We start from the raw sequence: 14472 nt of genomic DNA, 5'->3' as shown, positions 1-14472 counted from the left end.
CAAATCAATCATCTCTCCTCATCTTGACTTTTGCCCTTCCATTTTATTTCTGGCCAATGCAACACAAATATCGAGATTACAGCGCTTGCACAGTAAAATAATGCGTTTGATTTTGAGATGTAATAGATTCACTTCCTCAACTTTGATGTTAGACGCCTTACAATGGTTGTCGGTGAAGCAAAGAATTGTATATTTGACTATGGTGTTCATTTTTAAAGCAGTTAACGGTTTGCTGCCTCGATATTTGTGTGATCGAATTGAAAGAGGAAGTGACTTTCATAGATATAATACTAGAAACGCGGTTGAAATAAGAACACCACATTTCTTGACTTGTGCTTCACAAAATTCATTATATTATAAAGGAATAAATGTTTTCAATTCGATGCCTAGACATATCAAACGTTTAGCAACACTTTCAGAATTTAAAAGATACTGCATTTCACACGTTAAAACTGTCTTTTGAACAGTTATCCAGTGATTTTTTTTATGAATTGACAAATTATGTATCTTGACGAAATTATCTCTAACGGATTATTTTATATGGATAGCTGTCATAACGACTTTTTAATAATTATTGTAGCACTGCAAAAACTATTTCTGTTCGCCACGAGGGTGATGATGGATTTTTAATATTTGATTTTATAGTAGATTAATTTAAAAAAAAAGTAGTCTACAAAGGTTTGAGCCTCGCGCGCGTATTACGGATATAGAGGACTGAATTTAACATTTGATAAAAAAATGCAATTTTGAAGCTTATTTGAAAGATACCTTGAGTTAGTAGTAAGTTTTCTGGCAAATGTTAGGGGTTCGTGAGCATTCCTGACATTGCTGAAAATTATGATAGCATCAGATTGCGGGGTTGCCAGTGTAATAGGATGCTTTGTTGATTGTTCATTAACTCTTGATTGCTTGTAATACTTATGAATATTTTAGGTAGACAAAAAGGCGAACTAAGAGGTGGACGCCTGAGCTTTTCCACATTTATATCGCTGTGAAGCAACTGTAAACTCTAGAGGGAATTTATATCTGTAACTGAAACCAGTTCGATTTTGTTTGCCAACCTGGTTAAAATGTCATATTCAATTATCTTAAAGATAAATCGTCCAGCTCAAACCTTTGTAGAGGTAAGAGGTGGGACCATCATCATCATCATCATCATCACTTCTATATATTTTAGAATTAACGGGTAATCTTGATTTTATTATTGCGATTTTCAGGTCTTAACTTGGATATTTTTCAATAATTAATGGACAATTTTCTATTGTTCATTGGACAAACATTTGTTTTACATTCCATCTTACTTTCCCATTTTATAACGTAGGAAGATATTTGTCAACGCTGGCGAATGCAAACGCAATCGGAAGCAGCGTTGCCAGATATACCGATTTATCGGTATTTATACCGATTTCCAAACTAGTTACCGAAATATAGATAGGGTTCCTCCTCGGGTTACCGATTTTTAAGATTGTATACCGATTTATACCTTTTTTTTAAATAATCATAATTATTATTGCCTGTCCGCGCTCGAATTTCGGAGAAATTTTTTGTGAGAGACTTGTATCTTTTTGAATACCTCATATTTTTTGAGCCTTCAAAATTCTAAACAATCATCTCTAAAGATGCCTTATGCTTGATAATCTATCGACTAATGTTTGCATTTCCTCACCGTTTTTGGCCACCTATCAATCGAGAAATAAGGTGATCCAAGAGACGTTTCTCAGTGGAAGTGACATCTAGAAATCAAGAGTGTGTGAGTGATCTGGTGTTAATGGTGCTGAATGTAAACATAAACAAAGCAGAAATTCATATGAGAGTGAACTGTCAGTTCTACTGTGATCTGTCAAAAGTTCTTGGTAAACAAAAAATTCAGCTGATCGCAACCTGTCTCGTGGACAGCCTTATAGTCGATGGCTCTTTCCGGTAATTCCTAGGGAATCGAGAAATATTTTTTAAACATTAACTTCCTGAAGTTTCATCCAACTTTCCCTGGAATTTTCTTCCACCTTACTTTGGAAGCTTCTTCAGCCTTCGCTCGAATGATTCTTTCATCTTCTCCCGCCAGTTTTTTCAACTTTCCCGGAACTTCAAGGATGATATCGGATTTTTATTGCGGATCCACACTAGCTGCAGGCACATTTAGGAAGTTCTTTAACTTCAGAAAAGTCCCGACTTTTGTGTAAGTTTCGATAAATTATATACATTTTGAAAACCCGAGAATTTCAGAAAAGTCCAGCGAACTCCAGTGAACTTTAGGAAACATCATACATATTTTGGAAACTTCACATGTCCAAAGAACTTCAGGGAAATTTAATGGTTTTCAGGAACTTTAGTGAAACTCAGAGAACATCAGGACAGATCAATTAATTAATGAAATTGCTGAAATTATAAAGGAGTTCCGAGAAACTCAGGCAATTTCCGAAAACTTCAGCAATGTCCTGAGGGGCTCATGCAAATTTAGGAAACGTAAGGGAAGTTGCATGAACATTAGAACATTTTATGGGAAGTTCTATGCTTCTTAATGGCAGAGTCGATAACTTTTAAAAATTAAAAAAAAAATCGAGAAGATCAGAGAACTTCAATGATGTTACAATAAATTCAAGAAAATTGTGAGAGCACTTACGAGATTTCATAATCTTCAAGAAAGTCCAGAGACCTTCAAAAATGATAAGAGATATTCCGGTAGTCTTATTATAATCAGGGAAGTTCCAAGCACTTCGAGGATGACCAGAGAACTCCTAAACAGCCCTTAATTTCAGGAAAATTACAAGAACTTTTAAGGAATTTCGAGGAATTATGGAATATTCATAAGTGCATTTCAGGAATGTTCCGAAAACTTCAGGAAAATTGCGGAGTCTTCAGGGATGTTTGACCAAGATTGAAACGGTGTTAAGCAAAATTTGACGACGATGAAATTAAAATCGTTTTAGCACAGACAAACAGACATAACACATTGAATATTTCTTTTGTAAAACATCGTCGCTAAATCATTACCGCCATCTGTTGAGTATACTGTGGTGGGCAGTACGTTGAACAGATGGTATAGGGTTTTGCCTTCTCAAACTTCTCGATCCCGCAGACAAAACTAATCCTTTCTTTCCCAGATAATTTCCAACTCCTTTCTCCCTCGCAGTCTTCTTCACTCTCCCATCCAATCAGCCCTCCATCACCAAGGATCCGTATTCGCAGGTATAGCGAGTTCAAGACTCTCACAAGATTAATGTATAAGGTGTACTTGCTTAAAATTATGAAGGTATTTCACCAAGAACCCTACACCCCACCCTTTCTTTAAATAGAATCGCATAAAACATCCTTATCAATAAGTTACATAGTCCTTTAAGAGCTTCGATTCTGTTCTAGCTCTCTTAGATCTTGTAGGTCCTTCCGTTTCATCAGTACTTACATCTTCACAATGGGTTTCTTTCTCCTTAATAGGTACAGTTTCTCCAATCGATGGGGCTGAATCTTCATCTGCATCAGAATGTAAAACAAGATAACTTGGAATGACTTTAAGATGCGCTGCGCTTCTTCTGATTTGTTTTCCACTGGAAGATGACAGCAATCTAACGTCGTTCCTTTTTTCTGGACTACCTCAAACTGCTCTGGTGAAAAATCAGTACTGAGTTTGTTTTTCTTTCTAGCCTGCTTCACTAAAACCTGATCACCAACTTGAATTTCACTTGGTTTTGCTTTCCTTCTGATGTCAGCGTATTGCTTTCCCTTCTCTTTCTCGACTCTGTCCCGATCCCTTATCTCTCCGTCTTCAATTTCCACTGATGGTACACTAGGAAGCTTTGTTCGTAGGCGACGCCCAAACATCAACTCGGATGGTGGCTTCCCAGTAGTTGTGTGGTTAGCGGCATGATACATAAGCAGGTACTGACGTAATTCTTTGCGCCAATCTTGACCAAGCTCCTGCGCTTTTTTCAGTCGTTTCAATATTGACCGGTTTTGTCGTTCAACTTCCCCGTTCATTTGAGGCCAATACGGGATTGTGTTTACCAGCTGGATTCCATATTCATCGCAGAACATTTTAAATTCATCCGAACACAGTTGTGGACCGTTATCTGCGCGCAATGATAGCGGTACTCCATACCGGAAGAAAACGATCAGAAGTTCATCGATGGTTGCTTTGGTTGAAATATCTGTCATCTCGACAATCTCCACGTATCTGCTGTAGTAGTCTACACAAACTAACAGATTTTCACCATCCGGCAGAGGGCCTAGAAAATCAATAGCAATTTGCTCCCATGGCCGTGATGGAAGTTCCTTTCTAGTCATTGGTTCTGGGGGATTCGGAGCTGCTACCAACGAGCACCCGCGACAATTTCGTACAAATTTCTCCACATGTTGGTCGATCTTAGGCCACCATCGCATGATCTCAAATATCCTTTTATTATCCTTACTCCTGGATGTCCTTCATGTGCGAGTTCAAGAACTCGTCTCTGGAGATTTTGAGGCACAATAATGCGGTCAATTCTCAACAGGACATTATTCACCTGGCAGAGCTCATTGTGAATCATTCGGAAAGATAACGGAAGTTCGTCAACTATTCCAGACTCAAGAGAGTCAACCACTTGCTGGATTTCTGGATCCAGCCTACTAGCTTCCGCAATCTCGTCCCATTTTAGAGCTGCTATCGTAACAGTAGCGATAGCGATCTCACTGATTGTTAACTCTTCCGCCTCATCAAACGGTCTTGCCACTTCTGTGGAAAGTCGGGAGAAAACATGGGCAAGATTCTCTTTACCAGAGATGAACATCACGGTATACCGAAAACCCTGCAAGCGCAGCACCCATCGTTCGATACGGGCACAAGGACGTGAGGTATGCGAGAACAGGAACGTCAGCGCCATACAGTCAGTAAGTAAATTGAACTCCCTTCCGATCAAGTAGGTTTGAAAACGTTCAACACTCCAAACAAGCGCTAATGCCTCTTTTTCCGTTTGGCAATATCTGCGCTCGGTATCTGTTAGCGATTTCGAGGCGAAACAAATAACCCGGGACTCTCCAAGTTTGTTTGTTTGTATAAGAACCGCTCCCAGTGCGTATGGGCTGGCATCTGCAACAACGGATGTATCTTCTTCAGGCTTATAAAATCCCAGACTACCTGCTTTGGAGAGATGCATTTTAATCTCTTCGAACGCTTTCTCTTCTTTCTCACCCCATTGAAACTTGATACCCTTCTGAGTTAAATTTCGAAGTGGCTCGTCCAGGGTAGCCAAGTTGGGTATAAACTTCCCCATGTAGTTAGCAAGACCTAAGAAGCTTCTTACTTCGCTATCATTAACGGGTCGGCGAAAATTTGAAAACGCATCCATCTTTGCAACAGAAGGTTGAATTCCTCGATGAGATATTCTGTATCCCAGAAAATCGAACTCAGTTACTCGAAATTTGCACTTGTTCCAATTTAATAAGACACCTCTATCTTCGAACCGTTGAAGTATCTACAATATTACAAATTATTAAAAAAAAAACACAAAAAATAACATGTTTAAACCTTAGTATCGTAGAAAATTTATTTAAATTCAATAAAAAAAATAAAATAAAGAAATCATCGAAAAATTTATACCTTGTTCAAACGGCAGTCATGCTCATCAATGGTACGTCCCTCGACACCCACGTCGTCAAGATACCAATATGCCCCATCGCAGTCAGCAAGAATCTCATCCATAGTCCGCTGGAAGATTTCCGGTGCAGAAACAAGGCCGAATGGCAAACGCTTGAATCTATATAGCCCTCGGTGTGATATAAAAGTCACGATGTCTCTGGAGGCTTCATCCAATTCCAATAAGAAAAAAGCATCTTTGACGTCAAGAGTACTCCATATACTACCTCTGCCAACTTTAGCCAATATGTCTTCTATTACTGGCATCGGATGTCGCTCGCGGATTACTGCTTGATTTACCCGACGGAGGTCAACACATAGCCTGATTTCACTATTAGCCTTGTTCGCCACGACCAAGGGGGAAACCCAAGTTGCCGGCCCGGTCTTCTTCTCAATGATGTCTTTTTCTAATAGATCATCCAATTTCTTATTCACGGCATCTTCAAGTGGAATAGGAATACGACGAAGTGGTTGGAAAATCGGAACAGCTTCCGGATCCATCTGAATATGAATCAGAACGTCCTTAATCTTTGGGAAAACTACAAAATTCAGGTGGTTTTCATAAGCAATACGGTTAATGTCCAACCCGACTTTGAGGACACCAAGTTCTTTCGACGTTGTATCTCCAAGAAGGTTTCGTTGGTCGTTAACAACGAAAAATTCGGCCTGAACCTTTCATCCACCAACGACAATGGTGGCAATGAAGATTCCCAGGATTTTCAATGGATTTTGGCTGCCATAAGCCTTCAATATTTTACTACTGCCCTTCTGGCTATGTTGCACGACAACATTTTTGGATTTCAACATTTTCCACGAATCTGCAGTGTCAGATTAACGTCGGACCCAGAATCGACGAACATTTTCATTTCTACGCCACCGATAGCACAGTCAATCACGTTGCAACTGTTTCCGAGATGAAACGTATAGTACACCTTCTTATCCTGTGTCTCCGATGACGGTTCAGTTTTATTGACAGCAATACTTTCTCCCTCCGGGACTGAGTCAATAGTTTGGACTTTACCAGTATGATTTGAAGATCTGTACTCTCTTGGACGTTTGCGGCACACTTTCTCAAAATGGCCAGGCCGCTCACAGCGGCGACACATTTTCCCTTTTGCCGGGCAAGACAAGTCCTTCGATATGTGTCCCCGCTGGCCACAGGAAAAACAGATCTTTGAATTACCTCCTTTAAAAATCGCGTTGTCGTGGAATCTACCGAGGATCCGTTCCTTGTTTCCAGCCAGTTTGTTTGAGTCAAATTTCTGAATTTTACGTACTTCAAATGATCCTGGTTCCAGGCGCGATGATCCGGCACTTATTTCCTTCTCTTGAGACCGAACACTCTCCAGCGATGCTCCCAAGGCTTCGATGTCGACGAGAGACTGATCCTTCTGTAAGATTCTACGTCGAAGCTCTTGCGACAAACACCCTTCCACGATGACATCAGTTAACATCATCTCTTCAACTGCTGCACGTACTTCTTGGGAAAACTTCTCCAGTCCACAATCGGCGAGCTGCTGACGTAAGCGTAGGATGAACTGTGAGAATCGTTCGTTAATGCCCTGCTTCATGTTTCGGAGTTTATGTCTCTCTAGAACGTCCTGTCTACGCGGCTTAAAAAACGCATCCAGTCGTTCCACTGCTTTACTGTACCACGGTTTTATGAACAAGACGACGGGAAAATCTTCAGTTCCTTCGAGACTCCTGAAAACTTTCTGCAACTGAGGTCCACCCAAATGAAGCATTTTAGCACGCATTAACTTTTGATCTGTGATTTGGTATGAATCAAAATAGCATTCTAAAGCGCCTTTCCACTCTTGCCATTCCTTAGCTAACCTTCCACTCTCGATCTGCTCGCATTTGAACATGGGCAAAGCACGAATTTCATCCATCTGCAAATATTAAAAAAAAAAAACGTCTACTGTATCTCTACTCGAAATTTCATCATCATTCCCGCTTCCCATGAACATTTTCTATTTTCCAACGGCCGCAACAAGTTTGCCATTTAGGCCTTCAACCGGCAACCCGCCACGGTCATAACACATTTAGCCAATCAGGTCTTCGACCGGCCACCCGCCACGGTCAAAACACATTTAGCCTCGACCGGCAACCCGCCACGGTCAGACACATCAAGCCATTCAGCCTTCGACCGGCAACCCGCCACGGTCAAAGCACATTTAACCTCGACCGGCAACCCGCCACGGTCAAACACATCAAGCCATTCTGGCTCTGACCATCGACCGGCAACCCGCCACGGTCAAAACATATTTAGCATCGACCGGCAACCCGCCACGGTCAAACACATCAAGCCATTCAGGCCTTCGACCGGCAACCCGCCACAGTCAAATCACATCCAGCCATTAAGGCCATCAACCGGCATCCCGTCACAGTCAAATCCTCTTCTCATGCCAGATGAACGCAGAAAAAATTTGTTTTTTTTTTCTTCTTGAACAGTCGTTCTAATGCACGTGTCCACCATCTTTTTTCAAAGAACAACTTTCCGCATGCGATCCAGCCTCAGCTCTCTTTCCATACTCAAATTTCGCAAAATAGAAGTATTTGAATTACTTTTTTTTTAATTATACTTACTTTCAATCATCCGCTTAATCCTCGTCGCCAGAATATAGGGTTTTGCCTTCTCAAACTCCTCGATCCCGCAGACAAAACTAATCCTTTCTTTTCCAGTTAATTTCCAACTCCTTTCTCCCTCGCAGTCTTCTTCACTCTCCCATCTGTAGTGACCGAGCACGATTTCAGAAACACGTGCAACCGTCTCAACAATTGCCAACAGAATACCGGTACATCCTCAGTCCAACTCTCTCCAGGCTAAATCCGTTTTAATATATCGTTCCGTTTTAATATATCGCGTGTACTGTTTATAGAGCTGTGCATCCACCGATAGAAAATCAACAATATGCACTGAACAACATTATTGCTTTCTTTTCACAATGTTATTTGCGTTAAATATTATTACGCATTGATCCACATCATTTGCAATCAATCAAGACAGTGAAAGCTGATCAATGATTCTAATCAGATGAGTTTTTCTTATAATCCTCATCCCATTCACTACACCATCCAATCAGCCCTCCATCACCAAGGATCCTCTCACAAGATTAATGTATAAGGTGTGCTTGCTTAAAATTATGAATGTATTTCACCAAGAACCCTACAGATGGCGGTAGTGTGTAAACGTCAAACGCAAGGGAATTGACTATGCGTGCCTCAGGTGGCGGTACTACCAACTACGATACTTTTAAATTGACGCATATTTGACTTGTTAAATCTGAAATCATGGATTTATTTAAAGCTTTCTGCTCGATAGGCCCAAAATGGGCGATTAGGCCTAAGTAGTTCTCTACCCTATATAGATATAGATAGAAAGAAGATTGATGAAGATTTTGAAAATTCCTTGCAAAAAGGTGGAGAGCGATGCTAGTGGATGGATTTAGATGCAAGAGATGAGATTTTCCAACAATCTTAAATTAAGATTTAAATGTGTCTCACCCCCAGTGAATTCCGAGGATAATTCCAAAGGGCATCACGAAACTAATTTGCAGATAATTTTATGGAAATTTGTACGCCAAATTGCAGCGAAAATAAAATAAAATCTAGTAGGGGAAGGAGGGGCATATTGAGCTACCTGTGATTTAGCCAAGGATTTTGTATGGTTCGAAATAAATGAATTGATCATTAATCATTGCAATGGTCATATTGGACCTACTACCAGTTAATTTGTTTCGAACAATCATACATTCTTATCCAGTCAGTATTTTTTACCTCGATTTTTAACGAGTTTTTGAATTGCGGAACTGTTCGGTAAAATTTAAAAAATATGTGATAAATTCAAAGTTAAGAAAATGTTTTGCGAAAATTTAAAGACTTACTTCTGTTCACCTTGTTTAACGATGAAAAATCAAATTTGTCGATTTCAACGAATCTTTACGAATAACGGTCATTTGAATTTTAACTGAGTTTTTCAGTAATTCAAAAACCCAGTAAAAAATACTGATTCCTGTAAAAAATCTAAGTGTGTAGGTTTGGGACTGGAGTGTGGGATGCTCATTATGCCCCTCTTACCCATAGGTACCTAAAATTAAAAAATGTTTCAACATTCTGTAGCCCTCATTTCTGATTTTATGAATATGAATTAAATAAATATACATATTGAAAGTTCTCTCCACACACCAACTTGAACAGATGCGGTCAAGACAGGAAGTATAGTCACTATATTTCAGGGTGACCAGTGAATCGGGAAATTGCGAAAACCAGGAAAAAGCCGATAATTCGAAGCCACCGAGATAAATCCCGTGAATTCCGACGATCTTTTTTTAACCATTAAAATTTTTTAAACTTTTTTACGAATAAATTTAGTTTTTTTTTTTTTTTTTTTTTTTTTTCTTTCCTTTATTTAACGTCGGTCTCTGTTCCGCAATCTAGTGCCAATCACCGACGGACATCGATTGCCATCCATTGACGGCAATCGAATGTGCAGGAAGGCAGCTTCCACACCTGCGCAGGATATCGCACCCATTCAACACACATGGGCCGGGACCAACGGCTTTACTTCCCTTCCGAAGGAAGACGTGACCAGAGATTTTTATGCCTCAGAAAAATCCCACCGACCTCGGCTGGGATTGAACCCAGACCCATCGGGGTGTTAGAAAGCAGTCACGCTTACCACTACACCACCGGCGCCGGCAAATAATAAATTTAGTGAAGATTTTAGAATTAATGTGAAACAAAAAAATCGAGAAAAAAATAGAATGGGATAACACCAAGGTATTGTGAAGAGGATCCCAGGATCCGTGAAAAATACCAAGGGAATCGAATTTAGAGGGTACAATTCCAACGGAATTCTGATAATTATTTTAATTGAATTCCGAGGATAATTCCAAATGGCATCACGAAACTAATTTGCTGAGAGCTTTATGAAAATTTCTGAGCCAAATATCACATTTTCAAATTTACACAACTGATTCTTTTCAAGTACGTCATTTGATAACTTTTCGCCAAAAATGGATAATGTGATAGGAATTAAGTCGTTAAGTTATAACTTATAACCGTTTTCGAGAAAGTCGTTTAATACGTACCACGTAAAAAGCGACTCCACCAGAACTCCTGGGATACTCGCAAAGGAAACTATGGAATGTAATGCAGCGACAAAAACCAAAAGAATTTAATTTTACATAATAACTTTTATTGATGAATATAACGACACAATAACATTCAATTGTCGTAGTAAGTCAACCGGAATGACCGCTCGTTATCCTTCCTTAATGCATCGTGCATTTTGCCAATTTCCTCCAACCGATTCGTGATCCCCGACGTCGAAGACTCAATCCACTGCAGTGAGTTCATGTGGGCATTCAGGATCTTTCCAATCTGTACCAGCGGATCGCTGGGATCCGTGTACTTGTTCGATTCATTCAAATGTTCGATCACTTCCTTGAGATCTTCGGACATCTGCTTCAGCTGGGAATCCAATGTTTCGGCCATTGAGTACGTTTGGCCACGCTCGATGTCGACCTGCACTATTTTCGACAGTTCCTCCTCCAGTGGGATGATGCATTCCTCCAGCTCGGTGTGCTGAGCGGTAATAAATTCAAGCTCCTGCTCCATCGAATCCTGTTCTGCCTTGACCTTCTCAACGGCTTCGTTCAGGGCAACAATCTTCTCACCATTACCCAGAAGAAGATTGTCCCACGCATTGACCTGTGTGGCTTGATTCGTGAATAGTTTTTCCTGCTCCTCCAGCTCCAGAGTCCACTTATTGATGAATTCTTCTAGTTGACAAAAGTTCAGCTGCTGTGCACCGGACACGGACGACGATTGTGTTGTTTGCGTGGTCGTCGTTAGGTTCACCGCCGGTTGGGTCTGCTCAGCTGGCTTAGAAGCCGTAAAACTTCCCATCGTTAGCTGACTGGTGGTGGTGGCCGCTGCCGGTGCTGGTGCTGCTACTGCTGTAGTAAGATTGATACCGAACGATGGCGTTGGGGCAGCGGAGGCAGCGGCGGAAGATACGGTGGTCGTTGCTGCCGCTGCCGCTGGAGTGGCTGCGAAAGTAGTTGCACCGAAACTGAAACCCGTGCTAGCCGTTGACGGTGCCGGTGCAGCGCCCAATGACGGGGCCGTGCTGGTAGGTGGAGCGCCGAACGTAAAGCTCATGTTATTGACAAAAGGCTGGGACCAAAGGTACTTTATATTTTGAACGAATTTTATTATTTTTTATGAACAAAAAGCAGCGCAAGGAAATGATGCGGATTCACGGATTTCAAGTTTTGGTTTGTTTGACAGTTGTTGTCAGACACATTGCTATGCAAACAGGGTGACACACAAGGGCAAAGTTGACGCCTCGGCTGACGCTTCGATTATTGAGCCTCGTTTCCAATGCTATAAACGGTAACTAGCGTACACACATAAATGAGTAAAAACTACACATATTTTATATTTATGCACCTATCAAAATATGTGTAAATTTAGAGATCCTAAAATGTGTGAAAAAATACCCATTTTAAGAATGTGGTACCAGTCAAAAAATGTGTATTTTTATATTTATTAAGGGTAAAAAAGAACTTCAAACTTTGCTGCATCCTGCTTTGTTGACGCACGCCATTTCTAAGCGTAAAATTTTCAGTGAAGAACAGCAGGGAAATGGAGGAACTACGGTCCAAACTGGACAGTGCAACCATAGAGGTAACTCCAAGACCAGAAGGTCCCGAAGAAACTAGCTCAACTTTTTGACGTAGGATTACGTCTGTGATTTCTATATGGGGGTACACTTTGTTAAAACCGGAATTGGAACATGTAACAAAATTATGAAAGATTTTGAACGTTTATAACTCAGCTGCCCCTGGACAAATTTCAATAATTTTATCACCAATTGATCAGAAATATGTCTACGCATCTGCTAAATTTAAGACTTTATCATGTTTCAAAATGTCACTATTGAAAATTTCACGAATGTGCAACGGTATCCATGATAATTAAAATGATCACCAATTGCTTGCAAAAAGCGATTTTCCTAACACAGATTTAAAAGTCGATACCATCCGGTATCACTAAACGGTGTTTAAAGGGCGAACACGAAATTATTGCGACACCGAAAATGTCATGCCAATTTTTTTTATAATGTTTAGAATCAAACCAAAATTTTAGGGTAGTTTTATACATATATTTACTTCAAAAATCAAAAGAAAAGTTAATCGATGGAGCCTTGAGTGTAAAATTGAATGCATTTTCGCTTGATGCCCTCCATCAAAGTCTTTACAGTGTCATCCAGTACCAGTTTCTCAGTTTTTTTTTTTTCCATTTTCTTAACATGTCCTTCTCGTCTTTGACTATCTTCTTGCTCTTCCGAAGTTCCCGCTTCATTATTGCCCACTACTGCTCCACCGGGCGCAGATCCGGACAGTTTGGCGGATTCATGTCCTTTGGAACAAAATGGACAGAATTGGCCTCATACCACTCCAGGACACTTTTAGAATAGTGGCATGATGCCAAATCTGGCCAAAATAGCGGAGCTTCGTCGTGCTGCTGCAAGAACGGCAAAAGGCGCTTCTCGAGGCACTCAGATTTGTAGATCTCGCCATTTACTGTGCCCTTTGTCACGAAAGGCTCACTCCTCAGTCCGCAAGAGCAGATGACCTGCTAAATGAGATATTTGGAGGCGAACTTCGACATTTTCTTCTTCTTAAATTTGTGGTCCACATCGAACTTGCTCTTGCCGGTGAAAAACTCCAACCCCGGAATTTGCTTAAAATCGGAATTTGCTTTATATACGTTTCGTCGTCCATCACACAGTAGCCATATTTTGTCAGCATCTTCTCGTAGAGCTTCCGTGCCCGAGTTTTAGCCGTCGATTGTTGCCGCTCATCACGGTTTGGGAAGTTCTGTACCTTGTATGTATGTAGTCCAGCTCTCTTCTTTGCATTCTGGACGTAGCTCTGCGACATGCCGATCTTTTTAGCCAAATCACGGCTTGAGACGTTGGGATTTGCTTTAATCATCCGCTTCACCTTTCCCTCCGTCTTTTTGTTCTCCGGTCCCGGTTTTCTTCCAGCTCCTTTGCCGTGGTCCAACGTCAACCGCTCCTGGAACCGCTTCAACACTCTGGAGACGGTTGAATGGTGAATGTTCAACATTTTTCCCAACTGCCGGTGCGACAGGTCAGGAAATTCCAGGTGTTTGGAATGAATTTGTTCTCTCAACTCGCGTTGGTTCACCTTCATTTTCGTTGAATCGAAAAACACGACTTCGAGTTTGACAGCATGTACACAATACACATCGATGAGAAAGTGTGCAAAATTTGGTTGATTTTTACACAGATTTTTTCAGAAGCAACAAATGCAGTTACTGTTCTTATCCATCGTCAAGCATTGTAATTAAAAAAAAAATATCCATACTTTTTCATAACACATTCTTAATAGCTCAAAGACAAAAACCAGCAGGCTCAGTGATGAAAGTACAAAAACCAGCATAGTTTTTATGACTCAGCTGACTATTCAATTGCAGTAAAACATACTTTGGCGAAACATGTATGTAAACAAACTTTGATAGAGTCATGAGGGCTCGAGCCCTCCTGGTTCAAACCTTTTGACGGGAATCAACCATAGAGGTAACTCTAAGACCAGAAGGTCCCGAAGATTGGTGTTCAAATTTTTGGCTCAGCTCTGGTACTATCTTCGGTCCCAAGCTAATCGATGCACCCCTCGAAACATAGGAAAATCCATGAACCCCTCATTGTATCTGTCAAACTTTCATAGCAAATCAAAACAAACATAGTGTAATACTATAATTTTGACTAGAATGGGATACGTTAATCGTTTGCTTGGGACCAATAGGCTAGTCAAGTAGTGAGCCAATTT

General features: G+C 40.7%; 1 protein-coding gene across 1 annotated transcript; it reads right to left on the bottom strand.

Annotated features, from left to right (window-relative positions):
* Positions 1 to 10833: 10833 nt before the first annotated feature.
* Nup62 (Nucleoporin 62kD) lies at positions 10834 to 11875 on the bottom strand. Its single transcript, XM_065229181.1, has one exon. It carries the CDS (start codon positions 11771 to 11773, stop codon positions 10835 to 10837), a length of 939 nt encoding a protein of 312 aa, XP_065085253.1. The 5' UTR covers positions 11774 to 11875; the 3' UTR covers position 10834.
* Positions 11876 to 14472: the final 2597 nt, after the last annotated feature.

This window comes from Ochlerotatus camptorhynchus, unplaced genomic scaffold (genome assembly GCF_037179485.1).
Source record: "Ochlerotatus camptorhynchus isolate MF236.1 unplaced genomic scaffold, CSIRO-AGI_Acam_v1.1 ptg000308l, whole genome shotgun sequence".
In the NCBI taxonomy this organism is placed as follows: Eukaryota; Metazoa; Arthropoda; class Insecta; order Diptera; family Culicidae; genus Ochlerotatus; species Ochlerotatus camptorhynchus.
This window is presented reverse-complemented; position numbering and strand designations above follow the sequence as displayed.

Bases quoted from the DNA above. Each gene is read 5' to 3' on its own strand.
- Nup62 (XM_065229181.1), bottom strand. From the start codon at position 11,773: ATGAGCTTTACGTTCGGCGCTCCACCTACCAGCACGGCCCCGTCATTG.